This window comes from Eleutherodactylus coqui, chromosome 8, assembly GCF_035609145.1.
Source record: "Eleutherodactylus coqui strain aEleCoq1 chromosome 8, aEleCoq1.hap1, whole genome shotgun sequence".
Classification (NCBI taxonomy): Eukaryota; Metazoa; Chordata; class Amphibia; order Anura; family Eleutherodactylidae; genus Eleutherodactylus; species Eleutherodactylus coqui.
The window spans coordinates 119,481,192-119,500,380 of NC_089844.1; the positions used below are offsets into that span (position 1 = coordinate 119,481,192).

General features: G+C 42.5%; 1 protein-coding gene across 3 annotated transcripts in view; it reads right to left on the reverse strand.

Moving 5' to 3' along the window:
* Positions 1-3,462: 3,462 nt before the first annotated feature.
* Positions 3,463-19,189, reverse strand: part of ELFN1 (extracellular leucine rich repeat and fibronectin type III domain containing 1) — a 189,044-nt gene continuing 173,317 nt past the window's right edge. For all 3 annotated transcript variants that reach the window (XM_066576317.1, XM_066576314.1, XM_066576315.1), the window contains exon 4: positions 3,463-7,462. In XM_066576317.1, the coding sequence (XP_066432414.1) occupies positions 4,644-7,067 (2,424 nt within the window). In that variant the 5' untranslated portion in view covers positions 7,068-7,462 and the 3' untranslated portion in view covers positions 3,463-4,643. The remainder of the gene's footprint in view (positions 7,463-19,189) is intronic.

Below are 19,189 nucleotides of genomic sequence, written 5' to 3' on the forward strand. Positions count from 1 at the left end.
ACTTTGACTGTGAGACACAAAGCAAGCATTATTTTGTGGGAGGCTCATAAGAGTAATTTTTCCTGTATAGGATCACAAAGGAGGTAGTTGCCACTATCTGGAGGCAAAATGGGGTATTATTACTGTGTGGGAGCACTATTATTTTATCGTGTACAAAAGGAGGCACTAATGGTGTGTGAAAGGCATATATTTCTATGTAATATGAATGTACTATATAAATAAAGGTGATTATTGTGAAATACAGGAAAAACATACAAACTCCATGCAGATGTTGTCCTTGCTCAGATTTGAAGCTAGGGCCTCAGCCTAGCAAGGCAGCAGTGCTAGCCACTGGACCACCCCCACTAATGTTACACAATAATTTTTAGGGGTATTGGTGAAGTCCTGGTTTGTTTTGAAATAATTTGGACCGAACAGACATTTTTGCTGAAATTTGGCGATCTGGCTGAGAGCAGCACTGAGCATAGCAGCAGGATGAGGAGTTTACATGCCGAGACTGATTGTGGCTGGAATAAATCTTCTTAGCGATCTGGGCTGGTTGGAGAAGAAAAGGTGAAAGCATGTGCCTCCAATCTATAGAGATGTCACTTGAGTCACTGGAGGTAACTGCACTGTAATCACTATTAGTGCTATCTGACTGCATTGGTGACTGCATTATAGAGATGCTCTACCATACATAGAGCTGAGCTACTATAACTTAGCCTGCTATTTGATAAAAGTTGTCTTACAGGTGTGCAGTCTACAATGTATTTGCACCATGGCCCTTTGCTACACCTTTGGAAACCATGGCCCTTTGTATACACCTTTGGAAACAAGGCTTTGCATGTTGCCTTTTTACATGCAAGATCCTTTCCTAACCAAAGTAGGCTTTGGCTATAATTTGGGCCTGAGGGTACTCATGGACTAGACCTATGAAACATAGTATTAGAGTAGGAGTAAGAGATACATTAGCAATTTCTGGCTTGGAGGTTTCTAGGCACTAATAGAGAACAATTGGCATGCCTTCTTACTCCGAGACTGCCCAGGGCATGTGTTTTCTGCATAGCAATGGGATTGTTCATTATTTCTTACATTTTTTATTGAGTCATGGAGTGAAGGACCCTGGGGGCAAAGTAAGTGGCTTTCTGAAGGAGCAGCTCATACTTGATGCTAATATCATTGGTACAATGCAGTGAATGCTAGATGCCTATACATCAATTACATGGTTGGTTTACCATATGCCTAATAGCATTTCCTTCAAGAGAATGATAGATAATGGTGGTAGGTTTACAAGCATGGGCTGAATCTCAATGTCTTGCTGAACCAATGATGCCCTTGTTTGTAGAATGGCCATGAGGTGTAATACCCAGAACTGAACGGGAACAACTGGGTCATTTCTTATGACAGACCCAACCATCATAAATAATGCATTTTTACCTATTATCCATCCTTATAAGCTTCATAAGCCACATTTTTGGACATGCTCCAACTTTACTACATCTAGGTGCCTTCAATGGGAGCTTACTGCCTAAAACACAAGAAATGCCCCTGTGTATAGTGTAGTACATAAAGCAAACACTACTGTATTCTCACATTTATTTTCCGTATTACTGATAAATAAAGTTAATTAGGTACCTTTATGGGTAATACAAGAATATTTTGTGGGAATCAAATGTGATAGACATGCTTTGTCATTTCTTGTTTTCATTAGTTTTGGCTTCTGTACGCTTTAACTAACATTAAAGGAATTGTGCGTCTTTACACCATTGATGACCCATCCTCAGGAGATACACACGGACAGCCACCATGAGAACAACTCATCGGCCGGGGTCCTGAACAGGAGACCCCTACCAATCAGCTATTGATGACCTATTGTGAAGCCTCAATTTAGATTCTTCTATGGTACCCATTCTTAACCTCCTGCACTACCCATCTGAATATCATGTAGATACCCATGAATAGTGTTGAGCAAACTGAACCAGTTGAACCCTGTTTCAGGTCGAACATTGCTAAACCTTGGGTGGTTCATCCTAGACTAACCCACTAAAAGGTGGTGGTGATCCTGTGTCTCAGTGGTTAGCTCTATTGCCTTGCAGTGCTGGGGTCCTAAGCTCAAATCTGAGCAAATACAATATCTGCATAGAGTTTGTGTATTCTCCCTGTGTTTCATAATAACCACCCTTTTTTTTATAGCATACCTATAATATTTACATGGCTTGATATTTTCTGTCTCCACTGGGACTCACAATCTATATTCACTATTAGTATGTTTTCTCAAACACAGCAAGAACATAAAACTCCATGCAGAGTTTGTCCTTGGTCAGATTTGACCCCAGGATCCCAACACTACAAAATATTAGTACAAACCACTGAGCCATCATGCTGCTGCTGCTTCCCCCTCAATAAATGTATACATTGTATAAATAAAGATGATACTTTTTATGAGGAATAAACCCACACAAACGAAGAACATAAAAACTCCATTCAGATGTTGTCCATGGTCAGATTTGAACCTAGGACCCCTGCACTGCCAGACAACAGTGCTAACTATTAAACGACAACACTTCTTCCCTCTTTTCCTCCTTCTTCCTTTAACTCTTCCGGAGGAGGAAGAGAAAGAAGAAGAAGGAGGATAATGGCTCAGTAGTTAGGTTCATTTCTGCCCAAAGGCAACATCTGCATGGAGTTTATATGTCTGTTTGTGTGAGTTTGCGCCCACACTCCAAAAACAAACCAACGGGTGAATAAAAATTGCGAGCACCAATGGGATAGTAAATATCAAGTGATGTAAAGCTCTATGTAATATGAATGTACTATATAAATAAAGGTGATTATTATGAAATACAGGAAAAACATACAAACTCTATGCAGATGTTGTTCTTGCTCAGATTTGAAGCTAGGGCCTCAGCCTAGCAAGGCAGCAGTGCTAGCCACTGGACCACCCCCACTAATGTTACACAATAATTTTTAGGGGTATTGGTGAAGTTCTGGTTTGTTTTGGAATAATTTGGACCAAACATACATTTTTGCTGAAATTTGGCGATCTGGCTGAACCAAAGTTTTCGAAAGTTGGTGCAACACTACCCATGAAGTTGTATGGATTCTTGAAACTCTTTTGTTAGAACCTTTCCAGAGTGGGGAACTGGTTTAGTATAATGGTGGTACATCAGCGAATGGTCACAAATTAGAGATGAGCGAACATACTCGGTAAGGGCGATTTCGCAATTGAGCACCGCGATTTTCGAGTACTTCACTACTCGGGTGCGCCGGGGGTGAGCGGGGGGTTGCAGAGGGGAGTGGGGGGGAGAGGGAGAGAGAGAGGGCTCCCCCCTGTTCCCCGCTGCTACCCCCCGCTCCGCCACGCCTCCCCCTGCCCCCCGGAGCACCCGAGTACTTTTCACCCGAGTAGTGAAGTACTCGAAAATCGCGGTGCTCGATTGCGAAATCGCCCTTACCGAGTATGTTCGCTCATCTCTAGTCACAATGTGATTTCTTATGAAAATAATATATTTATCTAATCATCGTCAATAAACGACACACAAGACTGGAGATTTTTGTAAGAGTGTCATCTTTTCTATTTCTCATTGCAGTTTACCTCTTTCGGAAAAAACAATCATTCAGTGAAGAAAGAAAGAAACCGACCCCCAAAAAAGCAACAAACGTAGAATTCTTTTTTTTTTTAAACAAAATAAAGTGAAATAATAGAAAACGACCTCTTCTAAAACCCATGATTAAAACCTGATACAAACATGGTATTATTTTTTTTAACCCTTTAGCAGGTCCTGGAAAGACGAGCAAGGCCTTGCAATTGTGTGTTGTACCGGCTGCCAAAGGGTTAAGCTCTAGGTGTATATATATATCTATATATAGATTTATTTCTCATATTTAATTTCTCTCTCTCTCTTTACAGCAAACGTTGCAAATATAGAAATTTGTATCTGTACAGTGTAATAGTGATCACAGTTTTGAATGCAGCTGTAGGTGTTTAAATGGGAGCCTTCTTGTAGGCAAAGTCTGCACTGGAAGACTCAGTTGAAATACAAATTAACATTAAGGAAAGGAGTTTTACTGTCTTATTCCAGTTCTTGTTGCTGTTTTTTTTTTTTTTTTTTTCGTTTCATTTTTGTCCTGCAGTGATGAAGGGATAGAACAAAATTTCACACGAGTCAAACCACGCAAGTCAGAATATGAGATAACATGCGATAATGCGTTACAGAGTTCCGACCGCTCCTACTATCTCACACGGCTCTTATTTTTGCTTGATTTTTTTTCTCTTCTTTTGTTATAAAAAGTAATTCCTCTTCACAGTTTTAGCGTATATTTTTTGTTTTTGTTTTCTGATTTGGTGCGTATGCTCATGTTTTTGACTTGATTCGTTATTTAGGTTTTTAAGCCATTGTATTGTTTTTTTTCCGCTAGATTAGATATAATAGTTTTGTTTTTTGTTTTTTTTTTCCATTCGTAAAGACAGTTTTGAATAAAAAGTAGCTGCTGCTAGTTGGAGTTTGGTCCTGTTAACCTCTTTACCGCTAAAGAGACCTACAGAGTCTGTGTACCGTGTACCCACAATGCTCTGCTGGGCACTCTTTCTAGGACAGGGTTAAGGTTTACGAAAGAAAGAGTTAAGTCACGAGTAGCTGGAGGCAAAAGGAAGAGGTGAGGACTCAGGACTTGTGCTGGGCAGAGACGCCCTTCCAGTAGTCTAGGATGTCATGGAGATCCTCATCTTTGGCAAACTGGACCTTTTTGCGCAGGGCATGACCGGCTGCCATATACTCTTCCTCTTTGTGGCGTTTGCGGTGCAGTTTGAAACGTTCCCAGATGCTGTGGGAGGGTTTGCACGTGTACTCGGGACTGGAGGTGTAGCTCAAATTGTGGTAGTGAGGTGAAAGTTGGGAATAAGCCAGTTCCCTTGGACGCGGTCGAGTTAAAGGTTCCAGTATGGAGGTTTTGCGACCTACTATGTTTTCATGCTGAGACATAGGCTGCTGTTGCTGCTGCTGCTGTTGCTCACCTTGATGTGAGCCCGGATAGGAATGCCGGTGCTCCGTATACTGACGGATTTTTTCAGCTTCCGCTCTTAAGATTGCAGCAGCGGGGGTCACAGTGAGGATGGTATCAGCAGTTGGAGAAGTCTTCTCTATATACTTTGCTTCCGATTTATGTGCAGACCCTTCGGAACGAAATGACCTTGGACTGCGGATAGACCCACTGGAAGATGTGCTAGAGCGTTTTGGAGGTGCTTCCATGCTGTGATGCCTCTGTAAGGGATGGGTGTAGCTTTCCTTATATACTGGAGAAAGAAAACCATGTTTGCTGGGAATCTGTTCAGATATCAAGACCAACTGAGGCTCTGCTGTGGAGACAGCTCCCGACTTTACGCCTTGGAATGATGTTGTCTCTGACTTCAAGGCATCTATACAATTATTTATAATCTGGTTGACCTTGTCTACCTCCTTAGCAATGGTGGATATCTCTGCCACTGAACTCTGAGTGTCCGGTGGCATGGACAGTTCACAGTCTCTTCTCTCAGATTGTTCACCAGTTCGCACCTCCATGTAATTCCCCTTCGTGGCTTTAGGGGTTTCACTGGTTTCTATCAGTTTGTACTGTTCCACTTCCCCCACTGACGGCAAATAGGGGATGCGGGACATTGATTCTGGACCCATCATCTGTCCTTGAGACAGCTGACTTATACTAGGTGTCTCCATTTCAGGACCATATTTAAGTTCAATGATTGTTTTCTTCATACTACCACCTGCTTTTTTGTGCTTTTCCTCTTTTTGGCGCTTTTTGCGCAGGCAGTAGTATACAATACCCAATATTATTACCATACCAAACAGGCAGCCAAGAATAGTCATAATATAGTGAGTGGCGGTGGATGGGGTAGGCACATGTTCTTGTTTGGTATGGCTGCGAGTGTAAAAGGCTATGCAGGTGTGGTTGAACCTGAGAGAATTACGAATAGAGGCGACACAGTAAGTGTAATTTGTGTTGGGTTTCAACCCATCCAATTTTATGGATTCTTTCTCTGCCTTCAGGTTTCGAATGTCAGTAAAGAAGCTATTATTGTACTGGACCAAGATGTACATCTTGCTGTAAGGGTATGGTATTTCGGCCACTAGAACTGCATCTGAATGGGTTTCTGTGTTTAGGTTCACACTTAGGCTGACTTTGGAATTGGCAGGAGGGGTATAGACATTAATAAGGGGTGTAGTCCCATCACCGGAGAAACAGTCTTCATCAGAACAAGGGCTTTCAGGTGGGCCAGTGGTGGCTTGGTACCTCGGAGACATCAAATATGGCATCATTGTATAAGACCCATCTGTGCAGAGAGATGACAGCATGCCAAGTGCATTACGATAACTGGATCGACCCTGACCCAGCAAGAAATAACCTGTATAGTCAGGTGGAGAATCGCACTGCATGCGGTCAAAAGTACGAGTCATGTTGGTGAATATATCCAACCACTTTAGGAAGCCCAGAAGCTCACATGAGCAATAGAAAGGATTACTGTACAACTCACAAACAGTCAGTTTACTGAGGCCCACAAAAGTATTACTGTCCAGCCTCTGGATTCGGTTCATAGATAAGTCAATGTTCATAATGTTTGGGCACTCCCAAAAGGCATTAGGAGTCACAGTTTCAATTAGGTTTGCCTGGAGGTAGAGATACTCCAACTTTCCCAGTCCCCTAAGAATTCCCTCAGTCAGATTTCGTAATCTGTTGTAACCAAGCTGGAGCGCTTGCAAATTGAACTGACCAGCAAAAGCTCCATCTTCTATATAGGACACCTCGTTCTTAGTGAGGTTGAGGTACGTTAAGTTGCCGAATCGGCTAAGTGAAGAGTAGTGAATGCTCTTTATTTTATTCTCATTGAGCCTCAGGTCCACTATGGTGCTATTAATCTGCGATGGTATATTCTCATAAGGTGGCTGGTTCTGACTGCAGATAGCAAGCCAAACAAAACCCTTGTCACCTTCGATCAGCCAGCAGTCTGCCTGTACTTTACCGGTGTATAAAAGTGCAAACAGAACAAACATCCATAAACAGAGAGCTGGCATTACAAATCCTCTGTGCCTAGCCATGGTAAATGATGCCCCAGCGTGGAGACTCCTTGGTACACTCTAGTATTTGAGAATACAGTAACTTATAATGTGAAGGACGAGCCTCCTTTTTTCACTTTTCTCCTCATCAGTACAGCATTGAGTGCAGATCCCAAGTCTTTGCCAGAGGAAGACCATCGACGAGTAGTTGCACAGTCTATTCTGCAAGAACGTTGGAAGAAAATTCCTTGTGCATATTGAGTGCTAAATTTGGAGTCCTTGACGATAAAGACACATTCGCTGGTCAAGCTGGTCTCCAAAGATAACACATTTATTGTCTGCAGTTCAATCCCATCCTGATTCTGCATCACATTTCACCAACTTCTTGTCTGGGGTCTTTTGAGGAGTTGATGTTTTTGTAGAATTCATGAGTCTCTCTGTAAACAAAAAAAACACATATTAATACAAAAATATTTTGTCACATTGAGGGTGCGTTCACACGAACGTATATCGGCTCGGTTTTCACGCCGAGCCGATATACGTTGTCCTCGTGTGCAGAGGGGGGAGGCTGGAAGAGCCTCAGAGCAGGACTGAGCTCCCGCCCCCTCTCTGCCTCCTCTCCGCCCCTCTGCACTATTTGCAATGAGAGGAGGCGGAACGGGGGCGGGGCTAAGTTCCGGGAATTAGCCCCGCCCCCGTTCCGCCTCTTCCCATTGCAAATAGTGCAGAGGGGTGGAGAGGAGGCAGAGAGGGGGCGGGAGCTCAGTTTCTGCTCCTGGGCTCTTCCAGCCTCCCCCCTCTGCACACGAGGACAACGTATATCTGCTCGGCGTGAAAACCGAGCCGATATACGTTCGTGGGAACGCACCCTCAGAAAAACATTTTTGTTAGAGGGTTCTCATAGAAGAACCTGATCACAGTGCGTACTCATGCTGGGGCCACCACTGATAAGTTATTCTATTTCCCTGCAGTGCCCGCAGGGGAAATGAAGCATTGCATGGTGCCCACTAAATTCATTTAACAGAAAGGCCCCCATACACACGAGGGAAAAGTTGTCTGAACCTGCTGATGTAACCAGGACTGTCTGACTATCATATGTATGAGGGCCTCCCGAATTTCACACCAAATTCCGCATCAAAAGCCACATCAAAATTCACTCCAAATGTTGTGGAATTTGACATAGATTTTGCACTACGGATCTACTGCAGAACATCCACTGTGGACACTCCATGGCCAATCCACCCTATGTGGACACTCCATGGCCAATCCACCCTATGTGGACATGCCCTAAAAAAGACATACTCTTCTTGTCCAATCCCATGCAACTCCTGTTCTGATGCTGCTGCAGCGATGACATCACTAACACCAGGGACGTGTGACCTCTGCAGCTAATCATCAGCTTACTTTGATCAGAGACTGACTGCAGTGATCACCGTTGTCAGAACATCATCTGTACTATTACATGAAGAAGGAAACCAGGTGCTGGTGGGCACAGGGCTGTGGAGGACCAGGTGAAGGGAATATGTCCTCTTGGCCATTACCTTTGCCCAAAAATGTTATGCCTGAATAAATATTTTAATTGCCCGTAACGACCCCTGACTGATGACATAGCATGTCAGTCGGCTCTCATTTAAAGACCTTTTACACCAGGCAATTGTTAGGTAATGAAAGATGACTCGAATGATCATTCACAACTTATAATTGTTCATGTACCTATTGGTTTCCACTTTGATCAGCTGTTCATTCCTTGCTTACATTAGGGGTTGTGCTAGCAATAAACAAAACTTTTATGTCTACCTAAAATATGTGATTGGTCCACAAACAAATGAACTATTGTTTGTCATTGGACTGCTTCTCCTATTTACACTGGGCAGTTATAGATCATTCAGCTAATAATCACTCCATGCAATAGGCCCGTAAAGGGGTATTCCTATCTTGGCATAGTACAGCTTGCTACACTGTTTCCGTGACTCTCATTCACGTCATTGAGAGCTACAGAAACAGCGCTGGACTGAGGAAAACAAGAAAAGCTCAGATGTGAAGACCCCGTTAACATATAATCTAGTAGATAATCGTGGTGGGCCGTATTAGCTTCACAGGTTTGCACACATATTCCGTCTATGCTTGGATAAACTATGAATGAGGCACTGCATTTGTGATATTTTGTTGTAAAACTACGTTTGAGAATAAATTATGCAATTGTCTAAAAGTAATAAAGCAATGCTATTAATGTGCCAATTAGCTGGGGAAATGACAAATGCAAAAAGAAAATGGAAGGCATACTCTAGCAAATCCAATTCGGTTTCGATGATGGATGGCAGGAACGATACAGGAAATCTGAAATTGTATATTCAGATTTAGGCTGGCTTCACATGACTGTATTTGCGCATGGAAGTCACTGGGGATGCGCAAATGTGCCACAATACGCTAGCAGATGTGAAAAGTACTGTGGAATTGTGCAGGGTAAGGAACACAACTTGAACTCATTAGAGTAATTTTGGCAGTGAGGATTGGTGCACATTTCTGTGCATGTGCAGAAAGTACAGTAAAATACACTGATGTGCGCACAAAAAAAGCAACACTTGTTCCATAAAAACACAGCGCGAAAATGCACATATGCTCCTGTGAATCTGGCCTATGTAGCATAACAAGTTGTCCAGGATTAAAAAAAGAATTTTCATTTTTTTTCCCCCAAAATAGCGCCACTCTTGTTCATTGGTTGTATCTGGTATTGCATACTCATTCAAATACATTGGTCTAAGGCTTTACACACGAGTGTATATCGGCCGCTGTTTTCACAGCCAGCCGATATACTCTACCATCTGATGCATTGGATTCCAATGCATCAGTTCAGATGGGCGTATTCCCGCGGCGTAAAAGCGCCCAGCTGGACAATATAGCATCTGGCGCTTTTATGCTGGGCAGCAAAGATAGTCGTGGAACTATCTTTCTGCCCGGAATACGTCGGCTGCTGCATAGACTCCTATGGGAGCCAATGACAGCGGCCGGAGAAGGGCGGTGGGAGGGAGTTTAGCAGCGTGCCTCCGCCCCTTGTCAGCTGTTTGCAATTGGACGGGCAGAGACGGGGGTGAGGCTAGTTGTTAAGCTAGTGCCGGCAAGGGAGAGGGAAGGGGGAGACAGTATAGTAGAGCTAAACCGTCTCCCCCCGCCCGACAGCATTGCAGATTTGTGCACCTGTTCATTCGTTTTTACGTCACCAGTGGGCGAACATAAAAACGCTGACACCCGTGTGAAAGAGCCCTAAACCAGTGTTCCCCAACTCCAGTCCTCAGGGACCGCCAACAGGTGATGTTTTCAGGATTTCCCCAGTGTTGCACAGGTGATGGAATTATCGTCAGTCCTCAGACATTGCCACAGGTGTTCTTACCATAGGATATCCTGAAAACATGACCTGTTGGTGGTCCCTGAGGACTGGAGTTTGGAAACAGTTGGGAAACAGTCCTGGAAACTCCTCTATGAAATGACTATTTAAGCAACTGTGCAATCTATTCAGAAACATCTCATAGTTTAATTTCATTCACATGGAAAGTATTGCAATTTCATCTACAGTATTAGCGGCTACGGTCTCCTGTGGGAAGTGTAGCACCTGGCACATTAAAATAAAATGACATTATACAGCATGTAGTTAATGAATAGTGAGCTGCGTGACCTTGACTGGGACCTAGGAGTCCCCTAAATGAGTTTAATCCCTAACATTGCAAAATTGAGTTAGGCGGCTCGCCTCTGTCTTCATGCTGTTATATCTGGTTTTCTCCCTCACCCAAAATGACTTTTTCTTGCCATAGAAAGTAGTGTAATAAACACATTTTATCAGGACCAGAGTTTAATTTCAACTCATTAGAGCAAGCAATTTGACGGTTATTTGCACTCCAAAGTGTGAATGAAATGCTGGCATTAAGGAAGAAGAGACATGAGAAAGCTAATCTCACAGTTTACTGCAAGACTGCGACACGTCTGGGGACCGGAGACTTGGTTTTAGATGCAAGCATATTTCTTTCATGTTTCTGTTTTTCTGATACATAAATACTCACAGGAGAGATTCGACTAGTGCGGGAACACAGCCAGCAGCGGACGTACATTACTTCTCATGTCATCGCGGGCCGCTACAATCTAATCTGCTATATTGTATCCAGCTAGGCTAGATTTGTTCGGACTCTGGAGGAAATTGGAGGTACATTATTTCTAGGGTGCCCTATGATGGTTTTGAGCACACATAGTAGTTAATAGAACAGAGTGCAGGAGACCCTTTGGTTCTGAAAGACAAGCACATTTTACAGGTCACATGCCATAACTGAGTATATTACGGCTCCATGAGGATTTTGATACAGAATTACAAATGACTTAATTCTGCAAATCCACTTGCATGTTGCGGTGCATCCTGTGGCCAAATTCCTGCCCATGTGAAAGGTTTCATAGATGTATTGGAACAATAAATGGTTGCAAAAGTCTTCATACCCCTGCACTTATGTCTTGGCGAGGAAGTAATTCCAGGACATAAGCTTACGTCCTATGAATGGCAGGGGCTCAGCTTCTGAGCCTGCGCAATCCGTAGCGCAAGCCAGCTGTGACTGATAGCCGGACTCCCAATGCAACTGTGGGAATCAGTGAGAATTCTGATCCCTGCTGTTAACCCCTTACAAGTCATAACCAATGTTGATCGCAGCATGTAAAGGGTTCACAGAGGGAGGGGACTCCCTCTGTAACATCATTTGCCCCCTGCTATGTAATCACAGAGGGCCAATGGTGTCCAGGTTTGCCATGACCTATAATCGCTATTATAAGAGATATACATTGCAGTACAGAAGTACAGGTCACATGGTATAACTGAGTATATTACGACTCCATGCAATGTACTGAGTCCTGCAATATACCTTTCACTGAGGCAAAAAGAGGTCTATTTCTTAAAGTAAGTGCCCTTCACAGTATAGACGCAATTAAAACTAAATTTTATGAGCACTGTTAAAATTAGGGCTGGAGATAAACCCAGAAACGAAGTTCTTTTTACCTGCAGTTAGGAGAGTACAGAGAGCAGAAACTTATGACTTCAGACATGCAGGCAACACACATACAATAAAACAACTATAACTGATTCTTATTTCGGAGGTCCAATGGTGAGGATTCTTGAGAGCAATTCAGAGCCCGATATTATATAAACCAGTTTCTTTCTAAATGGTGGCGGTGAAGTTGGTCAAAGATTTAGGGTTCTGACTTAAATTAACGAATCAGTATGTGAATATTGTGTAAGGGGATTGCATTATCATAACGACCATAGGTTCAAGTCCCCTACAAGAACATAAAAGATGTAGAAAAGAAAAGAAAAAACACGTAAAAGATAGAAAAAGAAAAAGAAACTTTTTTACACACTTTACCCTCTGCTTAAATTTTATTTTTAAGGAAGCTATATGTTTGGTATTGTTGCATACATAACAAGCCATACAATAAAGAGAAAAAGAGAATAAAGAGAAAAAGGAAAAGAATAGCTGTGCTCAGTGGAAACAATTGGAATGGCTCACAGTAAAAGCAAACATCTCTGTAAAAGATGTTCCCTGGAATATCAGTTTGAAATAGGATATCACTTACTAGTTTGGGGGTATTCCTTCATGAATCCCCCTGCTTGTATAACAGCGGTGAAATAGAGACTTTTCTTCAGACCCGAGAATATTCCAAAAGTTTGGTTTATTTCAATAAGGGTACAGTTTGCAGGTGAAAGCAAAGCAACACATTTCAGCCTAGGATCGACCTTTTTCAAGCCATGCAATAAATTGAAGAAAAAAAGGTGAACCCAGGAAGCTGCAGACCTGTGAGCCTGACTTTTATATTGGGAAAGATCTTTGAACAAATTATCGAACAGCATGTATCCAAGTACTTGGATGAGAATGGAGTAATTAACCAGAGCCAGCAGGGGTTTGTAAAGGCCCATTTACACTGGACGATTATCGCTAAAAAATCGCTAATCAGCGATCGTTTTAGCGATAATCGGTGCATGTAAATGTACGCCCATCGTCTGCTTTTTCGCTGATCATTAAAATCATTTACAACATAAAAATCGTCACTCACTTTTATCAGTAGTTCTCCATGGGGAGTGCTGATAGCATTTTTTCCCTGTGGAGAACAAAGGATCTGAGTGCAGATAATAGCCTTGGGCTATTAGCTGCTTTCAGTGAAGGCTTCATTTGCATACATAATTAGTATTTAAGTAGTTGAGTCATTTTTATGCAAAATGATCGCTCAAAGCTGTCACTTAAACTATCATTTGAGCGATCTTTGAGCGATTATCTGCTTGTGTAAATGGGCTTTAACAAACAAGTTATGCCAGATTAATTTAATTTCCTTCTATGACAGAATCACCGATGACCAAAAAATGGCCAAATATGGGATTGACAAGGCAACTGTTAGGTGGATTCACAACTGGCTGAGTGATCATACTCAAAGAGTGGTCATAAATGATTGGACATCCAAGTGGAAGAATCTATCAAATGGGATACCAAAAGGCTCTGTCCTAGGCCCAGTGTTGGTCAACATTGTTATAAATGATCTAAATGAGGGGAAACTGATCAAGTTTGCAACCGACACAAAGCTAGGAGGGATAGGTAACTCTAGGGAAGAGAGGGAGAGTATTCAAAAAGATCTAGAAAAGCTTGAACAGTGGGCGGCGACTAACAGAATGGTATTTAACAAGGAGAAATGCAAAGTCCTGCATCTAGGCAAGAAAAATGAAAAAAGCACATACAGAATGGGGGGAATTGGGCTAAGATGCAGCACTTGTGAATAAGACTTGGGTATACTAATAGATCATAGACTGAACATGAGTCAACAGTATGATACAGTAGCAAACGAGGGAATTTTGGGATGTCCCTTCCAACTCTACCATTCTATGATTCTCTGAACCTACTTTTTATCCTGAATGGCAAAGAATGTAAAAAAAGCTAAAAAATGGAGCAAAAATATTTTTGTTAATTTCAACTCAAAAAATTCCAGTAAAAGTGATTAAAACAACCATATGTACCCCAAAATGCTACCACTATATACTACAAATTGTCATGCAAAAAACATGCTTTCACAAAGTGGAAAACCCTAAAAAAATATATATAATTTTGGTATTGTTGTATGCTGTAATTTAACGCTGTTAAAAAAAGCTGCACATTTTGTGTGGATTTGATGCGGAATTGAAAATAGCTTAATTTTGCGTTCAATTCTAAATCAGATTCCACACAGGCACATGCAGATTTTGGGGCAGGTTTTCGCAGCAGCAGCTTCAGCTGTGTGTTGCAGTGCGTCTTGCAGTGAAGTTCCAGCCTGTGTGAAAGGTCTATTAGGATGCTATTATACAAGCGCCGCTACGCTCACAGCACCTCTTGTCCTTTAATATATTTATATCTCCCTATTGTGAATCCCCCTGCAGTTAGGACATTTGCTTAAAAAAGGAAGCAATTTCTGATCCCCGAAACGCGTTGCATGTGAAGTATGACTTGTGACGTTTTTACCAGTATCCCTTTTCTTGTCTGTGTATGCCCATTTGTTTTATGGCATAAAAGTCTCCTGAAGTTACTCCAATGTCCAGCTGGCTATACCTTATATAGTGACCCTAGATTTGGACCGGCAGTGTGGAAGTGTGTCGGTTGATTCAGTTCTCCCTTTTTTATAATCCCGCTTTATTTACTATACTTATTCATCTTTGGAGCGTTGTCTTGAACATTTATTGCTGTTAACGCTCCTGTAACAGCGCTAATTAACAGGATGAACTAGCACTGGCAAAATGCGAGCACTAGTGGCAGCCACTACACTCCTGTAATAGTAAAAAAAAATTTTAAAAAAAGAGCACTCGACACTTATAAAAAGTTGTTTTCATTGCCCACGGATACCAGCAAGTAAAGGATTTGGCTTCTTAATTGGCTCCAAATCGAAAATTCATATGCAGCAGGTGGGGAGTTAAAAACAGGTCCTTTCTCCGATCCGTTCATTGTTTTGCCATTTGAAACAAAATGGAAGAGTCACCCAAGCAAAGTAAGAGAGAAATTAAAATGATGAATTACAAATTATAAATGTTTAATCAGGCGTACACAATGAGGGGCGATTTATATATATTTTTTTATCGCTAAAAGGCACCAAATGTTAAACTGAGCGCCGGCGATCCATTTGCCTGCAATAATTCAAGCAGACAGCTCTAAGATGGCACAGAAAACATTTATTAATGATTAAATTTACCCGAAATGGCTCGGTGTACATTCATCAACTGTCATGTACTGAGAGGAGGGCAGGAATCGAGATTCCAAACACGCTATGAATAATATCTTTCTGAATAATGTTACGCTCTAGGGTCTCTTTAAATGGTCACATGGTTCAGAAAAAATTGCACTGGAGAAGAAACTGAGATGGTTCAGGACTAGAGATGAGCGAGCACCAAAATGCTCGGGTCCTCGTTATTTGAGTCGAGCTTTTTGTAAAATTCGAGAGATCTATTTGAGTAACGAGCCCCACTGACTTTAATGGGAGACTCAAACATTTTTGTATGTGACCCGCCGGTTGCCGAGCTTTTTTTTGGGGGGAAGGGGCCAAAACCGGGGCGGGGTCGAACATGGCGTGATGCTCGCTCGAGTAGCAAGCACCATCGAGTATGCTAATACTTGAATGAGCATCAAGCTCGGCAGAGTACGTTCGCTCAACTCTATTCAGGAAGACAATATATGTAGCACCCAGTATAGCCTCATTGAGTGACTCCATCTTACCTATTTGCCCAACTCTATGTTAATCACGGCTAGACAGAGGGATCATGGCACACGGTACTCCTGCAGTCCACGAGTGAAGCGGCTTAGGAACTGCTTTGTGTTACCGGCTAAGTCAGAGAGAAAAAAATGTGGAGTCTACAGCTACATTAAGAAGTAATGCTTTGAGGTTCTCTTCAAACTGATGTTCACAGTTTCTTTGGTTTCCTTCACTCTTAGGCTCTCTTCACATCCTGCTAGAGGATCCATTGGGTCTAAAAAGTCTCCCCTGGCTAGGGTTTTCAGCTTTGTCACCAAAAATACCATCCAAGATAAAAGGGTGTGTGGTTTAGAGGGGGTTGCTAGTGCGCTACTTATTACACATATCACACTGGGTAACACAATTTTCATTGACTTAGATATTACATTTTTTTTCTAACTTTTGGATTCTGAAACCAAAAATGACCGCAGTTTTTCTTTATCACATCAACTTTTTAAGATACAGGATCCCCTCCATGTTTCTCAAAAACCATACAAAATGTACATATAATGGAAAATCAGAAAATTACCTGAATATAATGTTTATTTAAAATTATCTTGTCCATACAAAGGATATATTGTTTTTGTATGTCAAATTGTGTTAATAGTAGCAGTTTAGGTAAAAATTTACGCTTATAGCCTTTCCTGTAGTGTTCAATCTGTGGTCAGTCTTGCCTGATGGTCCAACAAAAGTCGGCCATCATAATCTGCATCCCATCTACCCTGATACCGTCCCTCCATGACCTTCAAATCTTGGTGGAATCGTTCACCTTGCTCATCACTGACCGCACCAAGGTTTTCTGGGAAACAATCAAGATGGCTATCCTACCACCCCAGGCCACTGTGGAGTATGCAGAGCTGTGTGTTTTCAGCAACACATCTGCTCCACACATGAGCGCAGTGGCCCGGCAACCAGCTGATCTGTGAGGTTCTCAGGTAGCAGACCACTGCCGATCAACAATTGATGACCTGTTCTGAGCAAGGGCCATAGAGGCAGACCGTATGGCTGCTATGGGGTTCAAGGAGAGAGGGAGCCCAATGATGTTTGGTTCCACCCACTTTCTCCTTGGTGATTGGAAGCGGTGCAAGACTTAACTCTCCAGAAGAAATTAATTGCTCAAAAACAATGGGGTTGGGAAATGTCTTAAGAGTCATAGAATACCTTAACAAGGGGCCCATTTCTATCTTTGCTATGGGGCACCTTTTCTTATATGTACACCACTGATCCTGAGGATAGGTCATCAATAGATCAAAGGTGAAAAACCTCTTTAAAGTAGTTGTAAAAAGTTATAAAGTTATCCTCTATCCACAACATAAGGGATAACTTTATGATCGGTGGGGGTCACCTTAAAGAGGTTGCGCCAAACACACCATAAAGCGGTTGTGTCAAGTTATAAAGTCATCTCTTATTCACAGGATAGGGATAACTTTATGATAAGTGGGGTCTGACCACTGCAACCCCACCAATCTCGAAAATAGGGGACCTAAAGATTCATGCATGAATGAAGCAGCAGTTGCACCTTTGCGCCACATGTCCACAGCATGCAAAACTGCCACTTAAAGGGGTTGTCCCGCGCCGAAACGGGTTTTTTTTTTTTCAACCCCCCCCCCGTTCGGCGCGAGACAACCCCGATGCAGGGACCTAAAGAAAGCTTACCGGAGCGCTTACCTTAATCCCCGCGCTCCGGTGACTTCTATACTTACCGGTGAAGATGGCCGCCGGAATCCTCTTCCTCCGTGGACCGCAGCTCTTCTGTGCGGTCCATTGCCGATTCCAGCCTCCTGATTGGCTGGAATCGGCACGTGACGGGGCGGAGCTACACGGAGCCGGCATTCTGCACGAGCGGCTCCATTGAAGAGAGCAGAAGACCAGGACTGCGCAAGCGCGGCTAATTTGGCCATCGGAGGGCGAAAATTAGTCGGCTCCATGGGAACGAGGACGCTAGCAACGGAGCAGGTAAGTAAAAAACTTTTTATAACTTCTGTATGGCTCATAATTAATGCACAATGTATATTACAAAGTGCATTATTATGGCCATACAGAAGTGTATAGACCCACTTGCTGCCGCGGGACAACCCCTTTAATTCATGCGGTGACCTTCAAAACTCCATTCTCGAGATCAGTGGGGGTCTGACTGTTAGGAAAGAGGATAACTTTATAACGTAGCAAAACTCCTTTAAGGTTGCTCTACCTGATTCGGAGCATGGGTATCCAAGCCCTAGTGCCTGAATGGTCAGTCTATCCACGACGTGAGTTAAATTCGTCCTCTTTCTGATATTGTTACACTTGTAGCTATAGTTTTAATGAAATAAAACGAAACATTTGTAATCATCGTGCTCAGATCATCTTCATATAATCGTAATGGCGCTATAATGGACAGCTGCGATACATTTATAATAAAGTGATAAAGCAATAGTCATCAGCATGCCGTTATTGTGATAAAGCCATATTAATGATATTAGAACTGTCTCTCACATCTCTAGAAGAACATATTTCTGAAAAGAAAGCTCTAAATATTTTGACAATGCCGACTTCATTTCAGACCTGCCTGCAGAATGTAATGGATTTTTTATGAAGCTTTGGCAGTGCACGGAATAATATTAAATTCTTGGTTGCTTGCTGTATAAAAATTCTATTTTTAATTCATATTTCCTATGTATGTCACTATATTATTACATGCAAATAGTTTTCTCGCAGTCTTCTAGTGATTTCAAAAAGAACATTTTCTTTAAAGTGCAAAAATATGTGGTTTATAAAAATTTATCTTGACGTAAAACTATTTGCCTTCTTAAAAGGCTGCTGTCCAAAATGATGTTCATATAGGGGTTAGAGCTTCATTTTCCTAATGCAAATCTATAAATCCCCTGCCTAGCGTGAAAGGGATATATTTTGCCTTCAGCCACCACTAGAGGGAGTAACAGTGTATACCGTTTATGTTACGATATACTACCCTTGACACGCCAGCCCAGGTGCCCTAGATCTCACTCACAACCCCTGTCCCTGCCTACTTGCCTCCACTCCTGGCTAACCCCAGGCATCACTAGGGACCGAAAAAGAGACGCTGGCGTACCTGGATGGAAAGGGTGGAATGCCGACAGAAAAGGCAGATGTTCGACACATCGCGGATCGGATTGACAGATTACTGGGAGGGGCTGGTGAGGATCCAGCGGTCATGGTGCACATTGGCACCAATGAACGAGTTAGAGGTCATTGGAGGGCCCTCAAAAATGATTTCAGGGACTTAGGGTCCAAGCTCAGAGCGAGGACCTCCAGGGTAGTTTTCTTGGAAATACTACCTGTACCTAAAGCCACACTAGAAAGGCAGCAGGATCTTAGGGAGGTAAACAAGTGGCTCCGGAGTTGGTGTAAGAAGGAGGGATTTGGGTTCCTGGAGAACTGGG